This window comes from Equus asinus, chromosome X, assembly GCF_041296235.1.
Source record: "Equus asinus isolate D_3611 breed Donkey chromosome X, EquAss-T2T_v2, whole genome shotgun sequence".
Taxonomy (NCBI): domain Eukaryota; kingdom Metazoa; phylum Chordata; class Mammalia; order Perissodactyla; family Equidae; genus Equus; species Equus asinus.
The window spans coordinates 106901169-106925104 of NC_091820.1; the positions used below are offsets into that span (position 1 = coordinate 106901169).

The window sequence follows — 23936 nt, forward strand, 5'->3', positions numbered from 1 at the left end:
ATCACATAGTATGAACTCTGTTCCTTCTCAAAACACTCTCCCTTGACATTCTCCCTTTTGCCTATTCTCTCCATTTTATTTGCTGCCTTCTCTCCTTGTTTTTCCTTTCTCTAATTTAATGTCTACTCTTTACTGGCTTAACAGTTGATTCTTAAACTTAATCCCCAACTATGACTTTACTGGATTCCAAAATTTTGGGGGTTTTCCTTGTTGTTATTATTCATGTTTTTACTTTTACCTCCCAATAGAGAGCAAAGTAGTTGCTCTTTCATAAGCTAAATTTAGTATGTGTAAAACTGAAATGATATGCAAAACTGATTTTCCCGTCTCACCTTTGTAGTTTTCACAAATGAATTTAATATACAGTATTCCACAAGCAAAAAATAAAGGCCACATATATCCCACCATCTGGATGGCAAATTAGCATGGAAAACTAGATATCCCTTAGAGAGAGCACAACACTGGTCTACCAAGTGAATGAACCATCACATTCTTTTACAATGAATGCAGGAGGTGTAGCATGACTTAAACTCATACCCATGCAAAACCCTTAAAAAGCTACTAAGAATAAGTCAAAATAGAAGCTGTGATCTGAAGAAATCTTAGGTCCCATCATAGTCAATCTTAAGTTTAGACCTAAATAGGAATTAGCTATGAAATTGACAAATTCCCAAGTCTAGCCTGAGGTCATGTTGGAAGAGACAAAAGTAGCCTTTGCTCTTTTTAATTTGTGCCAGGCTTTCTTCCCCACAGAGTTTTTACTTTTTGTCATTATTTTCACTTCCATGATGATTATTGATAATGGCTTTTAAGTATTTCTGTGAGTGATACTGATTCTGATATTATGAAATTTATTTCTGAATATACAGTGGAGATCTTATTTTGGTTCAATTGTTCTCAAGTGCTCACACTATGTTTTTGTGATATATGCTATATGACACATGACATTTGTTGATATATGAGCATAGATTTCATAGGCATCAATTAAACATAATGCTGAGGGTATGGCTTTTGCTTAATTAAAATTCCATATTAATTGAGGTTATTCTGCAGTTTTTGTATAAAATTATACTATAGAGAACTATATGAAAACTAATATTTGTCCCCCTTTTTGCCTTAGCAAATGTAGTTACTGTTATTGATGCCTGAAGATCTTACAGAGCTTTAGAAAGAGCATGAAAAGGTTTGTGATTTATGCTACAGAAAGAAATGAGATTGGTCTGAATGTGTATTTACTTATCTGGAACTTACTTCTGTGATTTAATCTGTGATTTTCTCTTCATGCTTGAGACAGCTAATTGATTTCAAGTTAATCAATCTTTTTCTGTACACACACACACGTATATACACACACATATGAACATGTATATATTTTTATAACATTATTACCTTGTTACATGATCAAACATAGTTTCTATGAGAATTAATAAATTCTTATAAAAAATTAATCATTCTGTCAGCTATCCCACAAGTGACTTTTTTCTTTATTTTATAAAACACAAATCTTCCCAAATTTGAATACTTAAATTTAAAGGTATTCTTTTTGTGTTCACACAAGCATGAGAATTCCATTATGAAAAATTGATGGAGTTTGAGAAGTATGCAGATCAGAGCATTTAATTAGATTTGTTTTATTTTTTTGTTTCTCTAACTAATTTATCTTATCCAAGGATTTAAGAGGGTTTGCATCCCCTCCTCTTTTTGTAGAATTACTCACAGAACGTTCCTCATTGCGAAATACCATCATAGTGACCTGGCCCTTTGGGGAAATATGTAATGTGGCATTACTTACTTACATAACTTACATAATATATTCTTGTCTATCATATAATATCTCTAAATTTACCACCAATCCAGGGGTATTTTCTGTCAGGTATAGTCAACTTTCAAAGGATGTAAATATTAACAGCACAGAAAGATATTATTTTGCCTTCAAGGTATTTTAGTTAATAAATTGGAGATATATACACATAATATACTTTTGTGATTACTACATGCTCTTCTCAATCAATGAAATTGGAACTTAAAAAAGTAAATATTTGTTATTCAATTTTTCTGTTTATATTTCCCAGGAAAATTACAGGTAAAAAGGATGATGCAGTTGATTAATTTTTAAAGGAATATAATAATATTCTGAATAACAATAATGAGATTTTACCATGACTCAGAATATGGATAATATAATGTTTAATGAGATGATTATCATATCAAGCTATGGCAAACACAATTTCAATTGATTTGTTATAATCTATAGAAATGAAGAATATTTTATTATGAAACTTTTGAATTATTTTAATCTTTGGATACTTGAAAAATAAAAATTGAAAACAATTTTTATATTTCATTATTGGGAAAAAAGAAGAATTTTTATATTTATTGAGGGCTAAGAAGAAAAATAAAACTTTTTTGTCTCCCTTTACCATTTTTTCTCTCACTTATTTGCAGACCTCCCAGAAAAAGGGACTTATGTGTTGTCTGGCAGTATTTTATGGAATAGAAACGGTCTGGCTAATGTCACTCTCTCTCTCTCACAGACTATTTTGAGTTTCTAGATACTGGAGGCCATATTTTACGTATTACTGTAGTTAAGGGGATGATTTTCAGATAGATTTTTGTGCAGATAGCACTGATAGAAATCACAAGTGAGAGTTGAGGGATAAAAAAAGAGAATAAATTAAATTTGTAGCTTGAGTCTAGAATAATAGTTCTATTAAATGAGATGTGAAACCTGGGAAGGGGCAATTTGTTCTAGTAAAATTTTATTTCCAGATTTCTAAAAGAACCTAGAAAACACTAAAAAGGGTTATCGACAGATTTTTATTATATTCCTTAAAAATATTTACAAATTGGACAAAATGGATGCTCTTTCAATGTTATTCCTCTCTCACACACACACAAACACACACACTCAACTCAACTAAATTTTTCTCATTGACCACTCATTGCATGCACACTTAACAACGTGACAATCTTGGCCCTTGTAATAGCTTGTGACCCCAGAAAGTAATACAATTAGATGTTAGATGTTTGATGTGGGAAAAGAGTATAATCCAAATCCTAGAATAAAAGATAAAGAAAAGGCAAGATGGAGAACAGAGGTTTACCCATTCTATTACCAGTTAGAACCTCTAGGCAGAAAAACCAGAGGGTCTGTATATTAATCACTAGAATTCACACTGAATATTTCTTCAATGTCAATGTAAAGATTCATAGTGACCTGTTCTGCTCTGTAAAGATGTTTCCACAAGGAGCACAGCAGAGATTCTCAGCAAATTTGCATTCTTTCTACTCTTGGCCAGTATTTTAGCATTCTGAACATAGTGAGTGCTAAGTGATGAATAATCGGCTGTGTAAATATTTGGTGATGTTTTGCAATGCAACAAATAACTCCTTGAAAAATAGCCCACAAAAATTGAAGATATTCATTCTGAAATTCTTTGAAAAGTTTCTTAGAGAGTTTTCATGCTTCCTTCCTAGTACCTCTGAAGATGCATTGTCACCTCTCAATCAATAAAATAAACTAAGGACTTTTGTTTCAATTATCTAGTGCAACTGGCCTTTTGTTTGCAATTTTCAGCATTATTCCACTTGCTGTAACTGTAACATACTATCTATTGGATACTAACTAGTTGGTTCCTAGAGTGGTTGCTATATTTAATATAGTAAACTTGACCAACTCATTTATTTTGGTATAAATCTGTTGCTGCCCTCTGGAGAATATTGTTGGTTAATGCAAAAGTCTATGTAAATGCAAATTGCTTCACTTTGAAGAAAAAAACTGGAAATGTTATACAAAATATGTTCACTTTGTAAAAATGCTGAAAACTTGTTTTAGTTTTCCATATTGCTATAAGATGAAACATTTTTTACTTTACACACGCTACTTAATTATTAGATCACAAACTTTCCCCCAATGGTTAGCAAATTAAGAAATGTATATTCTTACTTGCTTCCTCAAAACACTGAATTGAAGCTACATGTACTCTAATAGAGGGAGATTTAGTAGAAGCCCTATATAAATAAAATGCATACAAGAAATTTTAGCAAAACTATGATGGTTGTATAAATTTCATTTATATGATATAACATGCTTACCTGTTTGCTAAATTTAGTATTGATTCTTATCACTTAATAAGTATATTTGTTTATTTAATTTGTTGTTATGCAAGTTATTTGGACTTTTGACTAATTTTCTTTCTCTTTTTTTTCTTTCCCCAGAAAGGATGGCATTATGAATCCAATCTGTTAGTTTCCTCTTCTCAATTTTAAACTTTGGTTGCTTAAGACTGAAGCAATCATGGTGAACCTGAGGAAAGCGGTGCATTCGTTCCTGTAAGGATCTTATTACTTACTATTTTTGAAAAGATAACTTTTTTATGGTAGCTTGCTCAAAAATGTTAAAAGGTTATTATATGATCATTCAGCTATATTTGCTTCAATCTGTGCAAATGACTTGCATCCCAATAGACTAATATTGTGGGTGTTTCCTAATCAAAAAAAATAAATGGAAAAAAATCTGAATAATTTGTCAGTTAAACACAAAAGTTCATGTATTCAAACAAGTAATATGGTAACAATACCCTCAATTCAAAAATAATTCCATTGCTCGTGGTTGCTTTCTTCACAGTTAAAATGTGAAAATGAGAAAGGTCCTTTCCTTTTCTTTCCTGCATGAACGAAACAGCCAAGGGAATAAAATATCTTTATAAGCCTCTGGTTTTATGAAATTTATTTGATGTTGCAAAAGAATGCGTCAGAAGTCAGGGCCTGGGGGTTAAGGGATGTAGTTGGACAGAGGAAAACTATGTCATGTTCGTGAGTCTTGATACAATGACTCAGTAGTTAAAGTCCACAGAATGTAATATAAAGGGGATAAGTAAAGAACTGGATTCAAGTACTGAGCAACTCTAAATGTGATCTAACCCAGGTACATCTTCTTTTTAACTTAATAAAATTTGGGGTTTGTTTCTTCCAAACCCACTTTTCGAGGAATGGGGGGGCATGGAAACAAAGATCCAGGGCTCTGTAAACTCTGATCAGTACAGTTGAGAAGCCTTGAATTGCCTCACTCCTCTATGATTCCTGTAACAGGACTCACCCAGGAAGAAGTTTACAGAGTAACGTAGATATAAAGTGCATCAACATTGGATCCTCTGCAATAGGCGCCACTGTAGCCCATCTTGGATGTCACTGTACACTGTAGTAATGAAAGTCTCAAAGATGCATTATTCCAAAAGAACTAGAGCAGACAGGAAAAGGAAAGGGTGAAGGACAATGATAAAAAAGGGAAAAAAAGAGTAAGGAACGGGAAAACGAAAGGACAAATGTTCTTACTCCATGCGCCTGTGCCAATTCAGCCTATAGCCATGGGTCTATGTACCAAATTGTAGGGCTACCTTAACAGGCACCAAATTATTCTGCTATGAAACTAAGGAAGTCATACAGAAGTTTTTACACTCTGTTAATAGAAACAAGGGACCATTCATCTTTTCTAATAATCTCCATTGTCATATGCCATGCAAAATCCCAGTAGATTTAAAATGTACTCAGACTTTTAAATGAAATTATCGTTTTTTATCTACCAAGAGTGTAAAATTATATTTTCATTAAAAATTTAGTAACAGTGAATAAATTATTTGCATTGTTCAGAGAGAAATTGTGATTTTGTGTACATATTTTATGAGATTTCTGTGGGCTTAATAACAATTAACAGAAGCTTTAGGAACAAGACCTAAATTGTTTTACTTTTGTAAAAGGACTGTACATAATTCACTGAGCAAACAAATATTAGAAATTAGGTTAAATTATAATATAGCCAATTCTTGATTACAAAACTATAGAAAACAGGATTAAACTGCAATAAAAATCATAATACTTTGCCCATAAGTAGTACTCAATAAGAATTTATTAATTTTAGTTGAATTGAAACCAGGAAACTGAAGTAAATACTCTTTCACGATCTTCCCCAGCATCATTAGTTTATTTATAATTCACAATAGATATATTTAGATTCTACAAACTTCCTCAGTAATTAGGTATTTGTCTCACAGACTCTTTAATAAAAAATAAAAATGTATCTGACCAGTTGAGGTAGGCAAGATGACCACTTGAAGTAGTTTTCTACCTCAAAGTTCTAAGATACTCAAATTATAAAATTTATAATTGGACACAGTTTTTCATCTATTCTTTCTTTATATACAATTTTATCCTGCAGTTCTCTATCATTCTTTGAGAAATATGAAAGGGTTTAGATGTTTTCATAATTTACTTAGAAAATTTGAAGTTGGACTGCATATTTTGCTAGGACTTTATTTTCTAGGCTTAAGGCTAAATATATTTGCGGTTCTCTTACTGACAGTTGAAGATGCAGTATTTTATTGTGAACGTAAAGTCCTGTGAGACTACTTGAGATGATCGTCAGCTAATTTAAACCATAATTTTTTTTTAATGCCAGAAAGACAAGGTGTTCATCAGCTAGATCAGAAAAGACCTCAAATTTAAAATTACTATCGGAGCACAGTTCTGCATAAATAGGTATCTTCCGAAAATAAAATCAGGACTTAAATTCTTGAAAAATTTTGAAATACATGAGTTGAGGGGTAGACATCCTAAAATACTTTTGTTTAACTTTGAAGGCAGAAAGAGGGTAAGCTCCAACATTTATTGAGGGCCTATTATGACAAAGTACTATTCTCAGGATTTTACATATATCATTTAGTTTTCACAACAATCATGTGACAGAGATCATCCTTGTTGAACAGATGAGGAAATTGATGTTTTAAGAGGTTAAGTGACTGGTCAAAAAAAATCATTAAGATCACGTAGCTAGGACATTGGCCACATGCCAAATGCAACAAATACAGTGACAGAATAACCAAAGCTGAGAGTAAATAACTTGCTTCTATTTATTTGGCTCTTTCTTTCAACAATTTCTTCTCACGTTAATCACAGACTAATTATGATATAGAGTTTTTGAATCATATAGTGTTTTCACTTTTTTTTTTTTAGTGAGGAAGATTGGCCCTGAGCTAACATCAGTGCCCATCTTCGTCTATTTTGTACATGGGATGCCAGCAAAGCATGGCTCAATGAGCAGTGTGCAGGTCCACACCTGGGATCCAAACCCATGAACCCTGGGCCACTGAAGCAGAGCACACAAACTTAATCACTATGCCACCAGGCCAGCCCCTAGCTTATTTATTTATGTTCCAAGAAAATAACACGGCCAGCATTTGAAGGAATTTACCAATTGCTTCTCATTATTTGATAAAAATTACTATGTATGCCTCTCCCCTCCATGTTGCTTAGGACATCAAGTAACTTTGACTAATGAGAAGTAATTTTAAGCTAAATGTCTGAACTATTAGTTTTCTATTCCTTGTAGAATGAGAAAGTCAAAATATTTTTATGATTTCTTCATTATCTTAAAATACATAGAGGGGCCGGCCCAGTGGCGCAGCGGTTAAGTTCGTGTGCTCCACTTCAGCAGTCCAGGATTCGCAAGTTCCAATCCTGGGCATGGACCTATGTACTGCTTATGAAGCCATGCTGTGGCAGGCATCCCACATATAAAATAGAGGAAGATGGACGTGGATGTTAGCTCAGGGCCAGTCTTCCTCAGCAAAAAGAGGAGGACTGGCAGCAGATGTGAGCTCAGGGCTAATCTTCCTAAAAAAAAAAAAATACATAGAAGTATATTAACAAGATATTAAGAGAAATAATTATTAAATATGCTAAAAATTATTACAATATTTTTACTTAAGTTTAAATAATGCCAATAATTTTTCAGGCTGTTTCACTCAGTTCAGAAAGGATGGTGTGTGTGCATGTGTGTGCGTATAAAATATTATAGATATGATATGATTATGATAATCATAATCATCTAGCTTTACTACTGCAAGTTTCTCTGATGATTGATAGTAAGTGATGAGTCAATCCAATCACGCATATATTTTCCCTGTATGGAGATAATATTTTTAGTTCAAAGAACAAGTGAGTAAGATAATGAAACGAAGGCATTTGCATGGAAAACTCATAGACTCTGGTTGTTGTATTGTCATGTGTTCCATCTCCCCAATTCCTGAAAGAATCTGACTTCAACTGGCTAGCATTGAAAATTGTTTAGCACATATTGTACCAGTAGAGGAAATTTTTTCCTCTATAAATAATGTCAAATTTTACAACCACTACATATAGTATAGTTGATGCTTAATACTCGTTAAATATTACTGAACATAGAATACACATAAGACAGTCTTTTACAGATAATAATTCTTGCTTTTAAGTAGGAAATATTGAATATACTTGTCTGTCTTGTCTATTTTATTAAGGAAAATGTTAGTTTTATTAGACACTTTAGGAGCTTACACTTGGAGAGGACACAATGTACGTAACCTGATTAAATCTCATATCACCATCAGGGGAAATTAATTTGAAACTTGCAAAACATAACCATGTCCAGTTCTCTTGCATTAGCCTGCCACTTGGCCTGAAATTCCTACTAGTAAAATCTACCAAAATACCATCATGAGAAATGTATGCTTTAAATGACTTAGATTTCGTTTCCAGCATACGAAAGCAGCAAACCCATATGAATTAATCACCACAAATCACTTTCTAGCCTAGAACAAGGCCCAGAAAACATAGGACAGAAATGGGGAGAGTGTCAGGTAGAAGGGAAATTTATAGCACAGATAAAAACTATGTACCAGCATAAAGTCATTCTGCAGCTCTGAGAAGGTAAGACGAGTTCTAAAAAGAATGAATATGTACTGTTGCCAAAACCCACTGTGCCTCATCCAAAATCTTGCTTGAAGTTTGTCCGATGGCAATTTATTCCTTCTTAGCTTTGGATTAAAAGAAGGCAACTTCAATTTTCTTGTCAAGGTACTGCACATTTAAAAGAAAATCTCTTCTCATTCTGTTGTAGGTTGTCTCAGAGGATATCTAGAAGAAATTAATGTTTTAAAAATATAAAGAATAGACCATTACAGCAATTCAAACAATACTGTGGTTTCAGATTATTGTATAGAGTAAAAGTTTGAAACACAGGCTTTGAAATCAGTGGCACCTGAGTGTGGACCCTACCCCAGCCACTAACTGTCTGTATTGCCTTGAGAAAGTTACTTAACCTCTCTGAACCTCAGTCTCTTCATTTACGTAATAGATATAAACCAGTACTAACCTCATGAGGTTGTTATATGAGATCAAATGAGATTATACATATATATATTTCAGTAAGCTAAGTGCCTGACTCATCGTAAGCACTCAGTCAAAGTTAGTATTCCTCGGATAGAAAGAAGTACAGAGGTTTAATTAAGAGAATAGAAGTGATGGCGATGATGACAATGATTGTTAAGAGAAAAGCAATTGTTTTGTATGAGTAATTTGTTAGGTATAATCAATATGATATGTACCTGATTATTTTTTTCTTAATTTTCAGTGTGCACCTAATTGGCCTATTGGTTTGGCAATGCGATATTTCTGTGAGCCCAGTTGCAGCTATAGTAACTGACATTTTCAATACCTCCGATGGTGGACGCTTCAAATTCCCAGACGGGGTACAAAACTGGCCAGCACTTTCAATCGTCATAATAATCATCCTGACAATAGGTGGCAACATTCTCGTTATCATGGCAGTAAGCTTGGAAAAGAAACTGCACAATGCCACCAATTACTTCTTAATGTCCCTAGCCATTGCTGATATGCTGGTGGGACTACTTGTCATGCCACTGTCTCTGCTTGCAATCCTTTATGGTAAGTACAATTTTATTAATTTTTCAATCTCAGATTATGTCATAAATTTGTGTCAGGTATCAGAGTAAACACTCACAAAGTTAATTATTTTACTTGTATCATTTTGGAAATGAAAAAAGCAAATTGTGTGACAGAAGAAATTGTATGCATGTATCATATTTACTAAATACATCTGTAGCAGAGGCTTAAAAAGCAAAACAGACACTTTATAATATATTAAGATCTTACATAGATACATTATGGCTCAGTGTCATTTGTAAACAATGACAGTTGTCTTACAATGTACAGAATGGGACAGTGACAGAAATATGCTCCCGCTCCTATATTCTGGGCAGTACACATACCTAGTACCATCTCTTATACAAAGAAGGAAAAAGTGGCTTATCATCTTTAGTAAATATACTTTCAGTTATTTTTTTAAATATTGGCAAACTAAGTGCCTGGTGCATAATAAGCACTCAAGAACAGCTGTTCCTCTTCGTGGAGTCTACAATTCTTGGTTCTAGGAGGAGACGGGCGATAACAAATTAATGACTAACTATACAAGTGAAAGGTCACGTTATCACAATAAAAATTCAAGCATTGAAAGTTTTCATATGTTGATTTTCGAGAGGTTTTTTGTTTTTCTTTTTATTTTTCTGCCATGTCTTTGTCCTATTCATTTTAACCTAAGTTTTGTTTCTAGCTAATATTTATAATTAACAATCAAAATCACTTATACAAAGTATCTTTACTAGGGAGTTGGAGAACCCAGTTTGAATTAAATTGCTGATATGCTCATCTCACAAAGGAGTGGAATAGACACTCCATTACCTGGGGTGTAAAATGGAATTAGGCCAGAAGGAATAATACTGAAAATGTATCTAGTTCTCAAATCCTAACAGAAGATCACCGCATCTAGAAAATAATCTCTCATGGAATTTGAAAATCATTTATCTTGGTCTAAACACACAGTGGTAATAGATTATCTTAATAGGCATTTTATAAAATTCAGAAAAATGCTTTTCTTATGTTTACTGAGATTCAATGATGCATTAACCTCAAAGCATAAGTATTTTACCTGCTCAGTGAGCACTTTCCCGCTGTCCAGCTCCATCATTATGCAAGAAAAGCTTACTGGAATGAATGTACTTTAGAAGGTGTACTTTGTCTTCTGGTATGTTTCATTTTGCCAGTTTCTCTCTTAAAAAATATATGGATGGTCAAATAATTGCATCAGCCTAAAACCAAATTTCCTAACACGTCCATCCTCCCTCAACAATACAGAACAACAAGAACAAATAAAACTGCGCTATACCACCACCAAATTTGGAGAATATCTAAACTCCAAATTATCTGTAAATAGAAAAATAAACAGGATATCGGAGTGGGCTACCTATCAGGCCCCCATCACATGCTCTTGTGTAGAAGAAGGACAGTCCAGGAAAAACTGCGTGAACGGGAGAAGAGGAAAGCTGGCAGGAAGCCTAAGATTGATCTAAAATCATCACAGAAAAGAGAGTCTACCCCAAGTCTAAAAATTCTGAAAACTTTCCCTGGAAGCTCAGGCTTTGGGGAAGTGACTTAGAAGGGTGCATAGGACACAAGAAAGCAGTCTTGGAAAAGGAACTCTTTGGAGGTAGAAAAGGGTAGGAAAAGGAAGGTAGAGGTGACTTTTGGAAAAAATGCACAACAAAGGGAAAAAGAAGCAAAAGGGGAAAATTTACCATTTTATAAAAAAAAATGTTAACATGTAAAGACCCATCAACCCTCCCCCCTACTGCCCCTCACCATAGCCCAAAAGCCCTCCAGTAAAGAAACTATATTTTTTTCCATGAAGAGAAGAAGATAGTCTTGAGATTGAAATCTGGGAAACCATCCACAAACTTCCAGCCATGTTCGTATAAATTCAAAAATGCAACCAATCTTATCTATACCAAGTTACTGTAAGAAGAAAGAAGAACATGAGAATCAAAAAAGGCATTTGATGGGGCCGGCCCCATGGCCAAGTGGTCAAAGTTCCACACACTCTGCTTTGGCAGCCCAGGTCCATGGGTTCAGATCCTGGGCATGGACCTACTCCTCTTGTCAGCCATACTGTGGAAGCATCCCATGTACAAAGTAGAGGAAGATTGGCATGAATGTTAGCTCAGTGCTAATCTTCTTCAAGTGAAAAAAAAAAAAAGGAAGACTGGCAACAGATGTTAGTTTGGTGAGGTAAGTCTTCCTCACCAAAAAAAAAAAAAAAGGCATTTAATGAAAATTCCCACTAATAAAGAATGATCAAGAAAAAGAAAACTATAACACAACACTTCAAACAAAATTAAATTTCCCCAAACAAGTATTTGAAGGTATGAAAAAAAATACCATGAAGTAGAAATATAAAAACTAAGAAAAGAAATGGACAAAAAAATTGGTCAAAATAAAGCAAAAGTTGACTGAACCCAGGACAATAAAATAGAAGAAAAAGGCAAAACCATGTCAGAAATGAACATTAAATTAAAAGTGTCTAAAGAACAGATTTAAATGAAAACTTAATAAGGAGCATTGCAGAAAAACAGGGAAACAAAGAGAAAGAAGGCAAGATAAAGAAAGAAGTAAAAGGGGTCAGAAAGAAAATGTTTGAGATGGAACACCAGCAAAAATGATCTAATGTGGGTACAGTCATGCAACGCATAACATTTCGGTCAAGGACAGACCGCACATACAACAGTGGTCTCATAAGATTATAATCAAGGTCAAAAATTTCTGTCACCTGGTGATGTCATAGCCATCATAAAGTTGAAGCACAATGCATTACTTACATGTTTGTGGTGATCCTGGTGTAAACAAACCCATTGTGCTGCCTGTTGTATACAAGTATAGCACATACAATTATGTACAGTACATAATACTTGATAATGGAAGTAAATGACTATGTTACTGGTTTATGTATTTACTATGCTACAATTTTTATCATTATTTTAGAGTGTACTCTTCCTACTTATAAAAAAAGTTTACTGTAAAACAATATGCAGCAGCCTCATACGTCTAGTGTCTACTGCATCTCTTGATTACATCATTTTCCCTTGTGCTTGATTCAATCTCGTTGTTTTGTTGATCATGGCCCCTAAGCATACAAAACTGCTAGTAAAAGGCCATGTCGAGTGATTAATCAGGAAATGAAATTAAAAGTGATTAAGGACCATGAAGGTGGAAAATCAATGATAGTTATTGCTTGCCAGTCAGACATGTCTCATTCCACCATAGCTGTGATCTTGAAGAACAGGAACAAAGTAGCAGAAGCCATTAAAGGATCTGCTTCATTGAAGACAATGAGACTAACAAAAATTTGAGAAGGGTCTATATCAGACATGGAGAAACTTTTAATGACCTGGATTGAAGACCAGGCACAGAAGCATGTCCCTCTCAGCAAAATGATGATCACAGTTAAAGCAAAATGTTTGTTTATGATGTTGAAAGAAAAGGTTGAAGATGACTACGATGCTGAAATTTACTGCTAGCGCGAGTGGTTTAAATGATTCAGGAATCATTATTCATTACATATTGTGAAAATGAGTGGTGAGTCTGTGAGTGCTGATGTGAAGGCAGCTGAAGAATTTTTGGAAACTCTAGATAAACTGATTGGAGGAAAATTGCGTGCCAGAGCAAAACTTCAATATGAATGAAACTTCTCTATTCTGTAAATGGCTGCCTGAAAGGACTTTCATCCATAAGGAAGCCAAATCAACGCCAAATTTCAAGGTTTTTAAGAACAGGGTAACAGTCTTGCTTGGGGGCAATGTTGCAGGCTACAAATTGAAGCCCTTTGTGATCTGGCACAGCGAGAACCTCAGGACCTTCAAGCGTATTGATAAGCACACACTGTTAGTATACTACAGGAGCAATAAGAAGTCCTGTATGACCCCAATCCTCTTCCTGGATGCTCTCCTGAATTGCTATGCCAGCAAAATGGAGAAGTACTATGTGGAGAGTAACATACCTTTCAAGATTTTGCTTATTGTTGGTAAAGCTCCCAGATATCCTCCTTTTATTGGTGATCTTCAACCCAATATCAAAGTGGTATTACTCCCTCCAAACACCCCCTCTGTGATGCAATGTATCAAGGAGTTATATAATCATTTAAGGCCTACTACCTGAGGAGGACCTTTGCCCAGGCTGTTGCTGCAACTGAGGATGACACTGAGAAGACATCAATGGAATTCTGGACAGATTACATCTATGACAACAACAAAAACCATGCTTGGGCTTGGGGTGATGTCACCAGGGAGCATATGAGAGGCATCTGGAAGAAGACACCCAAGAGGTTTGTCCATGACTTCAGAGGATTTTCCAAGGATGAGAAAGTTGCAAAAATCAACAAGGCTGTGGTTGAGATCGCAGACAACTTTCCCCTGGGTGTGGGTGAGGAAGACATTGAGGAACTCCTAGAGGTGGTTCCTGAGGAAATGACCATTGCGTTGTTGGAACCAGAATAGGAACACATAGCTGAAGAAGAGGCTAGCAAAAGGGAAACCTCAGGAGAAGAAAAAGAATCTGCAGGAAAATTCACAGTGAAGGGTTTAGCAGAAGCTTTTTCAGACCTCAAAAAGCTCCTTAAAAGGCTTGCAAACATGGTCCCCAACACTGAAAGGTTTTCATTAATAGAGAGAAGTGTTCGTTGTGCCTTATCTGCTTACAAGCAAATCTATGATGAGAAAGACAAACAAACCAAGCAAATCACCATAGACTTACTTCTGAAAAGAGTGACACCTCCTCAAGAAGAGCCTCAGGCAGGTCCTTCAGGAGGTATTCCAGAAGAAGGCATTGTTATCACAGGAGATGTCAGCTCCATGCATGTTATTGCCCCCGCAGACCTTCCAGTGGGACAAGATGTGGAGGTGGAAGACAGTGATACTGGTGATGCTGACCCTGTGTAGGCCTAGGCTAATGTGTGTGTTTTTGTCTTCGTTTTTAAAAAAAGTTTAAAAAGTAAAAAAAAATTTAAAATTTGAGAAATAGAAAAGAACTTATAGAATAAGGATATAAAGAGAATATTTTTGTACAGCTGTACAATATGTTTATGTTTTAAGCTAAATGTTATTGCAAAAGAGTCAAAAAGTTAAAAATTTTTCAAAGTAATAAAGTAAAAAAGTTATAGTAAGCGAAAGTTAATTTATTATTGAAGAAATAAAAATATTGTTTAATAAATTATTATTTATTAATTATTAAATAAATTAGCACAGCCTAAGTGGACAGTGTTTATAAAACCTACAGCAGTGTACAGTAATGTCCTAGGCCTTCACATTCACTCACCACTCACTCAGCCAGAGCAACTTCCAGTCCTGCAAGCTCCATTCACGGTAAATGCCCTATACAGGTGTGCCATTTTTGTCTTTTATACCATATTTTTACTGTACCTTTTCTATGTTTAGATACAGAAATACTTACCATTGTGTTACAGTTGCCTACAGTATTCAGTATAGTAACATGCAGTATAGGCTTGCAGCCTAGGAGCAATAGGCTGTGTCATACAGCTTAGGTGCATAGTAGGCTATACCATCTAGGTTCTGTAAGTCCCATCTGATGTTTATACAATGACAAAATCACCTAACTATGCATTTCTCAGAACATATCCCCATTGTTAAGCAACACATGACTGTATAATGAGAATCTTTGAAAGGAAAGAAATTATTGAACAGAATTAATATTTAATACTATAATCCAGGAAAATTCTCCAGAAATAAAAGTTTCTGAATCTACATATTGATAGGGCCAACTTAATACCAGAAATTTGACCTGGAACAATTAACTTTAAGATATACCTGAGACATTAGATTTTAAGTATAAAGAAAAAATCCTCAGGGATTCTAGGCAAAAGTAAGAAATAATTTATAAGAGCAAGAGAATTAGACTGGCTTATTTAACAAATTAAAAATTAACAAAATTTAACAGTTAACAAAAATAACAAAGCTAAGCCACTGTGAAGCAATATTTTTTTAAAAGTCAGCCATTTGTAGGGCATTCTTCAAAGGCAAATCTATAAAGACAGAAGACATATCATTAGTTTCCAAGGGCTGAATGTAGGAGGATGACTTCAAAGAAGCATTTACTTTGGTATTGTGGAACTATTCTATATCTTGATTGTAGTGGTGGTTATATAAAATATATATTTTTCAAAATTTGAAAAGCTATAAATTCTAGTCTGCAGTTTTAGAAGGCTGAATTTTACTATATGTAAATTATACTTTAAATTAAAAACAGAAAAATATACTCAAATAAAGTTTGAAACAAGGATTTTACATCCAGACAAGTTGGCCATCAAGGCTATTAAAAGTTTAATTTTTTTTAAACTCAGAGAGTTCTAAACCCACAAGCCATTCTTAAGAAATTGAATAGTGGATGGGATTCATCCAACCAAGGGATGATTAGGAAAATTTCACCAAAAAAACTGATGGTGAGCATTTAATATATTTAATTTTAGAGCTCAGATAAAAATAAAAGTGATATAAGGGCAAAAGAATACTGTTATATCTTATATGATATATATTATTTGTTATATACTTTAACATATTAGAAATAATGCAACTAAAACTGAGAAAAGAAGAGAAAGAGAAAGAAGAAGAAAGTAGAATAATTTCATTGATTTTTACACAAACAAAGGGTGAGAATTAAATGATACCAAAAAATATTCTGGTAAACCAGAAAGTAATAGATTTAATAAGAAAAAAGGGGTCTAAGGCCATTAAACAGACGTAAATAAAAGATGATAGAAATATGATATAAAGTTAACCACTAGGACAAAAACAAGCCTTCCTAAAACCAAAATAAATTTAATTAATAGAAGAGGAAGAGAAGAATCAACTGGAGGAAGAATTACAAAAAAATAAAACATAATGCTTTCAACAATATACCATGATATGTGACAAAGTTGAAAACAAACATATCAGTAATAGCAATAAACTTGAATGGACCTAATTCACTATTAAAAATAAAATATTTTCAATTTACCAGCTATGTTCTATATATAAGAAGAACACTTCAAACCCAGTGATTCATAATTGCCAAAAATAAAGGGATGGGCAAAGGTGTATCAAGCAAATGGAAACAATAAGAAAACAGAAATAGTAATCTTTATATCTGATGGAGTAAATTTCAAGTGAAAAAAGAAGAGTGAAAAAGAGAGATGTTTTTTTTCCCATAACAAGAAAAGGATGCTTATTTATAACAACAGCCACAATTAACAACAAAGGTATAACAGTAAAGAATATTCATGCCCCCAATGCCATAGCAATGCTGTTTACAAAGCAAAAACTAAAGAACATGGAAGGATACATTCATGGATACATTCTACCAATGAGAGATTTTTAACATATCACACTCAGTACAAGAAAGATTAGGCAAAAAACAAAGAAGGATATAGATCTTAATGGATATATGTTGAAATTTATACCCTTATCATAGTGAGTGTACCTTTTTCACAAGTGTACATGGGACACTCACAAAAATTAATCATATATTAGGCGACAAAGAAAATATTAGAAAAGTAGAAATATTACAAAAAGTACTTTCTGGTGAGATGCAATAATACTAGAAATTATTAACAACAAAAGTTCAAAAACCATCTCATCTTGAAGTTATAACAAATTTTAAACAACTCTTGGTTAAAAAGAGAAATGCAAATTGAAATTACAGATTTTTTTAGAATTATAGTAGCATAAACACTGCATATCAAAATCTATAGCATATACTTAAAGCAATGATCAGAGGAAAATTCTTAGCTCTAATCACATTTATCTGTAAAAATAAAAGTATCAAAATTAATTCAATTCCCAGCAAGCAATGTTAGAAAGAACTACAAGGTAAATCAAAAGAAATCACAAAGAAGAAAAAAACTAGGGATAAAAGCAGAAGTTGATTAGATAGAGAATAGAAAAACAATACACGTAATTAATAAATCAAAATCCTGGTTTTTAAAAAAAACAATTTTTTTTGAAGATTGGCACCTGAGCTAACATCCGTTGCCAAGTTTCCCTTTTTTTTTTCCTTCTTCTCCTCAAGGCCCCCCAGTACATAGTTGTATATTCCAGTTGTAGGTCCTTCTGGTTGTGCTATGTGGGATGCCTCCTCAGCATGGCTTGATGAGCGGTGCCATGTCTGCACCCAGGATCCGAACCACTGAAACCCTAGGCTGCCAAAGCGGAGCATGTGAACTTAAGCACTGAGCCATGGGGCTGGCCCCCAAAACCAACTTTTAAACGAAATGAAAAATCACTAGCTAACTTAAGGAAAAAAGAAGAAAGCATAAAAATGCAAAATAGGATGTGACAAGAAAAACAACCGCTGAAGCAAAATAAATGTTTTAAATCATGAGATTACTTTTTGGATTTACATGTAAATCAATTGAGAACATAGAAAATAGGGAATTTTCTAGAGAAAACCAGGTTAACAAAATTGACCCCACAAGATGTAGAGAGAAACATACCAATTTCGGTAGAAGAAATAAAGTTATCAAGGAGCTATTATACAAAAAAACACCAGCTATTGCACACATAAAAAGATCCAGATAGTTTCACTGGGGGAATTCTATAAAATCTTCAAAGACCAGATAGTCATAATGCTCCATAAATAGTTCAGAGCATTGAAAATAAAGGAAAACTTCCTAATTCTTATATGAAGCAAGCATAGCTTTAACACATAAACCAGATAAAGAGAGTACAAAGAAAGAAAATTATAGACGAACATGACTTATGACTATCAATACAACAATACAGTCAAGCATAACATAACGTTTCAGTCAATGATGGACCTCATATATGACGGCGGTCCCATAAGATTCGTACCACATAGCCTCGGTGTGTAGGAAGGTATATCATCGAAGTTTGAGTAAGTAGACTCTATGATGTTCACACAATGATGAAATCACCTAATGATGCATTTCTGAGAACGTATCTCCATCATTAAGCGACATGTGACTGTACTATGTGAAATATCAACAAATAGAATCCAATGCCACCTTAAAACATATTACACCATGACCAACTGGGATTAATTTCAGTAACACTATATTGGCTCAATATTAAAGAATCTCTTAATAAAATATATTAATATACATGAACATTATTACTAATTAAAGCTAAAAATAGTTAATATCAATTTGATACAATAGTACTATTAACACAGTATTATGTTTATAACATCAACATATTATTTTAAAAGTATGTGATTTATCTCTAAAGATATTGAGTGAAAAAGCTTTTGTCAAGCTCACAGCTCTGTCCATAATAATTGTTCAAGAAAATAGAAATGGATAGTACTTCCTTAATATAAGAAAATATGAATAACATAGTTGTACAACCTGCATTGTACTTAATGGAAAAACACTTAAGGCACTTGTTCTGAGATTAGGAAAAAGATGAGTAAGCCTCGCACTTCCACTTATATTCAACATTTTAATGAAGATGGGCAATGCAGTTAGATAGGAGAACTTAGAGTTGTAAAGACTGAAAAAGAAAAAGTAAAATTATCTCTTTTTCCAGCATATCTCAAAAACTCTAGACAAATAAGGATAAAACTACTAAAAAAATAAGATATTTAGTAAGATAGCAAAATAAACATTCACATGCAAAAATCAGTAGCATTAATATAAACAAATAACCAATTGCAAAAACCCCCATCTAAAATAGCAAGAAAAAGATAATATACTGAAGAATAAATTTGCACAGCCCTTACGAGGAAAACTTTAAAACATCCCTAAATGACATCAAAATGGACTGGAACAAATGAAAAGATACCTCATTTTCTTTGATAAGACAGCTCAACAACATGAAGGTATCTGTTCTTCCTAAGCTAATTTATTAATTAACTCAATCTCAATAAAAATGAGAATGAACTCTTTAAAAATTTTTTAAATTTCATTTTATTGTCATAAGAACTTAACATGAGATCTACACTCTTAAGTTTTTAAGTGTATAATGCATTATTATTATTTACTTTAGGTGCCATGTTGCATAGCAAATATCTAGAGCTTATTCATTTTGCTTAACTGAAACTTTACACTCATTGATAAATAACTCATCTCCTGGCAACCACCATTCCACTCTTTGATTCTACGAATTTGGTTATTTTAGATACTTCGTATAAGTGGGATCATGCAGTATTTGTCTTTCTGTGACTGGTCTATTGCACTTAGCGTATATGCCCAAGGTTTATCCATGTTGTCACATATTGCAGAATTTCATTCTTTTCTAAGGCTAAATAGTACTCCATTTTATATACTTATATACGTATATTTTCATATATGTATATTTATATATATCTATATAAATAATGTGACACTTATATGTATATTTATTTATATCCCACCTTTTCTTTTCCCATTCATCTGTCAAATGGACATTTAGGTTGTTTCCACATCTTCACTATTGCAAATAGTTCTGCAATAAACATAGGAGTGATAATATCTTTTCAAGATCCTGATTTCAATTTTTTTGTATAAATACCCAGAAGTGAGATTGTGTGATCATATGATAGTCCTATTTTTAATTTTTGAGGAACTTCCATACTATTTTCCATAGCAGCTGCACCATATTGTGTTTCTACCAACAGGGTGCAAAGGTCCTCTTTTCTCCACATCCTCACCAACACTTGTTATTTCTTGCCTTTGTAATAAAAGCCATCCATGACAGGTGTGAGGTGATGCCTCATTGTGGTTTTGATCTGCATTTCTCTGATGATTGGTCATGAGAGATCACTTATGTTGAGCATCTTTTCATATGCTTATTGGCCATTTGTATATCATCTTTGGAGAAATGCCTACTCAAATGCTTTGCCCTCTTTTTTAATGTTTTTCAAATAACAGCTTTATTAAAATATGACTCACATACCATAAAATTTACCAGTTTTATAGTGTACAATTTCATGGTTTTTAGTATATTCACAAGTTTGTGAAACCATCACCACTATCTTATTTCAGAACATTTTTATCACTATGAAAAGAAATCCCGTACCCATTAGCAGTCACTTATTCCCCCTTGCCTAGCCTCTGGCAACCTCTAATCTACTTTCTGTCTCTGTGGATTTGTCTATTCTGGACATTTCTTATAAGTGGAACCATGCAATACATGGCCTTTTGTGTCTGGCTCCGTTCACTTAGCATAATGTTTTCAAGGTTCACCCATGTTGTAGTATATATTATACTTCATTCCTTTTTTATTGCTGAATAATATTCCATTGCATGGATCGGCTACATTTTATTTGCCCATTCATCTATAATGGACATTTGGGTTGTTTCCACAGTTTGGCTATTATGAATAATGCTGTTATGAATATTCTTGTACAAGTTTTTGTGTGGACATATGATTTTTATTTCTCTCGAGTATCTATATAAGAGTGGGATTGCCGGGTCATAGGATAACTATATGTTCAACATTTTGAGGAATCACCAAACAGTTCTGCAAAGTGGCTGCACCATTTTACAATCCTACTAACAACATAAGAGTTCCATTTTACCCACATTCTCGCACATACTTGTTATTACCTGTCTTTTTAATTTTAGCCATCCTAGTGGGTGTGAAGTGGTATCTCATGGTGGTTTTGAATTTGCCTAATGACTAATGATGTTGAGCATCTTTTCATATGCTTATTGGCCATTTGTATATCTTCTTTGGAGAAATGTCTACTCAAATCTTTTGTTCATTTATAAATTGGATTATTTGTCTTTTTATTGTTGAGTTGTAAGAGATATTTTACATATTCTGATACAAGTCCCTTATCAGATATGTGATTTGCAAATATTTTCTCCGTGTAGAATGTGACTAATTTCCCACATTGCTCAGAATTAATATATATAGTGTTTAGCATGGTGCCGGGTGCACAGTAGGCACCTAATGAAAGCAAGCCACTTTACCAAGACTTCAAAGTCCTATTGATATCTGTCTCCACAACCCTCCCTAAAGCTCTCCAGGCCATAGGGAGATCTGTCTACCCTTCACCCATTTTTTAATTGAGTTACTGTTTTGTTTCTTTTTTTAACTTGAGTTGTAGGAGAAGTTCCATGTATATTTTGGAGATTAACCCTTATCAGATATATGGTTTGAAAATATCTTCTCCCATTCTGTAGATTGTCTTTTCACTCTGTTGATGGTTTCCTTTGCTGTGTAGAAGCTTTTTAGTTTGATGTAGTCCCACCTGTTTATTTTGGCTTGCCTGTGCTTTTGGTGTCATAGCCATGAACTCATTGCCAAGACCAATATCATGAAAATTTTCCCCTGTGCTTTCTTCTAGGAGTTTTACAGTTTTAGGTGTTATGTTTAACCCTTTTTGGATGTTATCTCACAACAAGCTTTTTTATGGTGATAAATAAGGTAATGTTAAAGTTCTTTTGGAAAATTAAACATGCAAGAATAGCTTGAAAAAAACTGAGAAAGATAAGCTACGAAAGGGAACTAGCCCTATGAGATATTGAAACATACTATAAAGCCTTTATAATTAAAAGAGTGTATCATTGGACCATACGTAGAAAAACAAGCAGAATAGACTAGAAAATAGGAAACAGATTCAAGTACACATGAATATGCAATATATGGTAAAAGTGTCATTCCAAATCACTGGGAAATGGTGTTGTCCAACTGTATAGCCTTTTGGAAAAAGATAAAACTAGATTTTACCACATATCAAAAACAAAAATAAACTCTAAGTGGATCATAAATCTAATTTTTAAAAAATGAAACCATACAAGTACTGGAGGTAAAGAAAGGAGAATTTATCTATAACCTAGTTGTATGCAAAGGATTTTTAACTATGACTCAAAATTCAGATGTACTAAAATAAAAGATTGATATCTTTGGCACAATAATAATAATAATCATAATTACAATAATAAACGACAAAAGTACAAATAGCAAAGTTCAAAAACAAATTCATAGAAAATATTTGCAACGTTACGTATATCACTGATAAAGGGCTAATATATAAAGCATTCTTTAAAACTGAGGTAATAAGATCCAACACTCAATAGAAAAAAAGAATGAGCTAAATATGTATGTAGGTAATTTGTGAATTTTTTATATACCATATATATTTCAAAACATTTGTGAATATTTGAATTATATATATACAGTCCTTAAATAGATGGCAATGTTTAATTTCAATCATTATAAAAGAAATATAAAATAAATGACACTGTGATACCATCTTCTACCTATCAGACTGGCAAAATTTTAAAAACTTGACTTGGCATTGTCACAAGGCTTTGGAGACATAGGCATTCTCGTACATTAGTGGTGGGGATGCCAATTGGTACAACCATATAGAGGGGAATTTGGCAATACTAAACAAAACTACATATGCATTTACATTTTAATCCAGCAAACCAGCCTCTAAAAATTTGTCCTGGATAATAAACCTCTGATAATACAAAGATATGTATGTATAAGGTTATTCACATGAGCATTGCTTGTACTTGGAAAATATCTGAAACAACCTAAGTGCCCATACATAAGAGATTAATTGAATGTATTATAGAATATCCACATAATGGGGTACCAAGAAACTATTAAAAAGAATGAGGAAGTTCTGTATTAACTGACATGGAGTAATTTCCAATATATATTATTAAATGAAAAAAGCAAAATGCAACAGATGACATGGAGTATGCTATCATTATGTAAGAAAAAGGAGAAATACAAAAATATACACATATCTACTTTTCTAAAAAAGAAACAGAAAAAAATCAATGAGAACCTAATGAGATCGATTACCTTCAGGGGGAAGATGGGAACTGGAAAGAACGGTGTCGGGCAGGAGAATTACACTTCTCTGGATACACATTTTATTGAATTTCGACTTCAGAAACTGTGTTGTTTTAGATATATAAAAAAATAGAATAAACAAATATTGGAAGAAAACTCTGAAATGGATTATGGACAGAGTCAAATGAGCTTAACTCTACTTGAAATTAATAACATAACCACACTGAGTAGAGAGTACAAAAAATCCTAACCCATATAACTTTAAAGCACAATCTTTGTACTGTATACATGATCTAAAGATAAATAAAAATGTAAATAAATGAATTTTAGGTATTAGGTTTGATTTTATCATAGATATACAATGATAATTCTGAAACTACTTCCTGTGTGTTCTGGGATGCTATAAGTATATAAGTATACGAAAGATAATAGAAACCAAGTTTCTCACTGTTGCATAAGGGAGATGAAAAC

The 23936-nt window shown here is 33.3% G+C and overlaps 1 protein-coding gene across 1 annotated transcript in view; it reads left to right on the top strand.

Moving 5' to 3' along the window:
* Nucleotides 1-23936, top strand: part of HTR2C (5-hydroxytryptamine receptor 2C) — a 304194-nt gene that overhangs the window by 131752 nt on the left and 148506 nt on the right. Inside the window, exons 3-4 of the mRNA XM_070502826.1 lie at nucleotides 4219-4332; nucleotides 9443-9756. Of these exons, the coding sequence (XP_070358927.1) occupies nucleotides 4298-4332; nucleotides 9443-9756 (349 nt within the window). The 5' untranslated portion in view covers nucleotides 4219-4297. The remainder of the gene's footprint in view (nucleotides 1-4218; nucleotides 4333-9442; nucleotides 9757-23936) is intronic.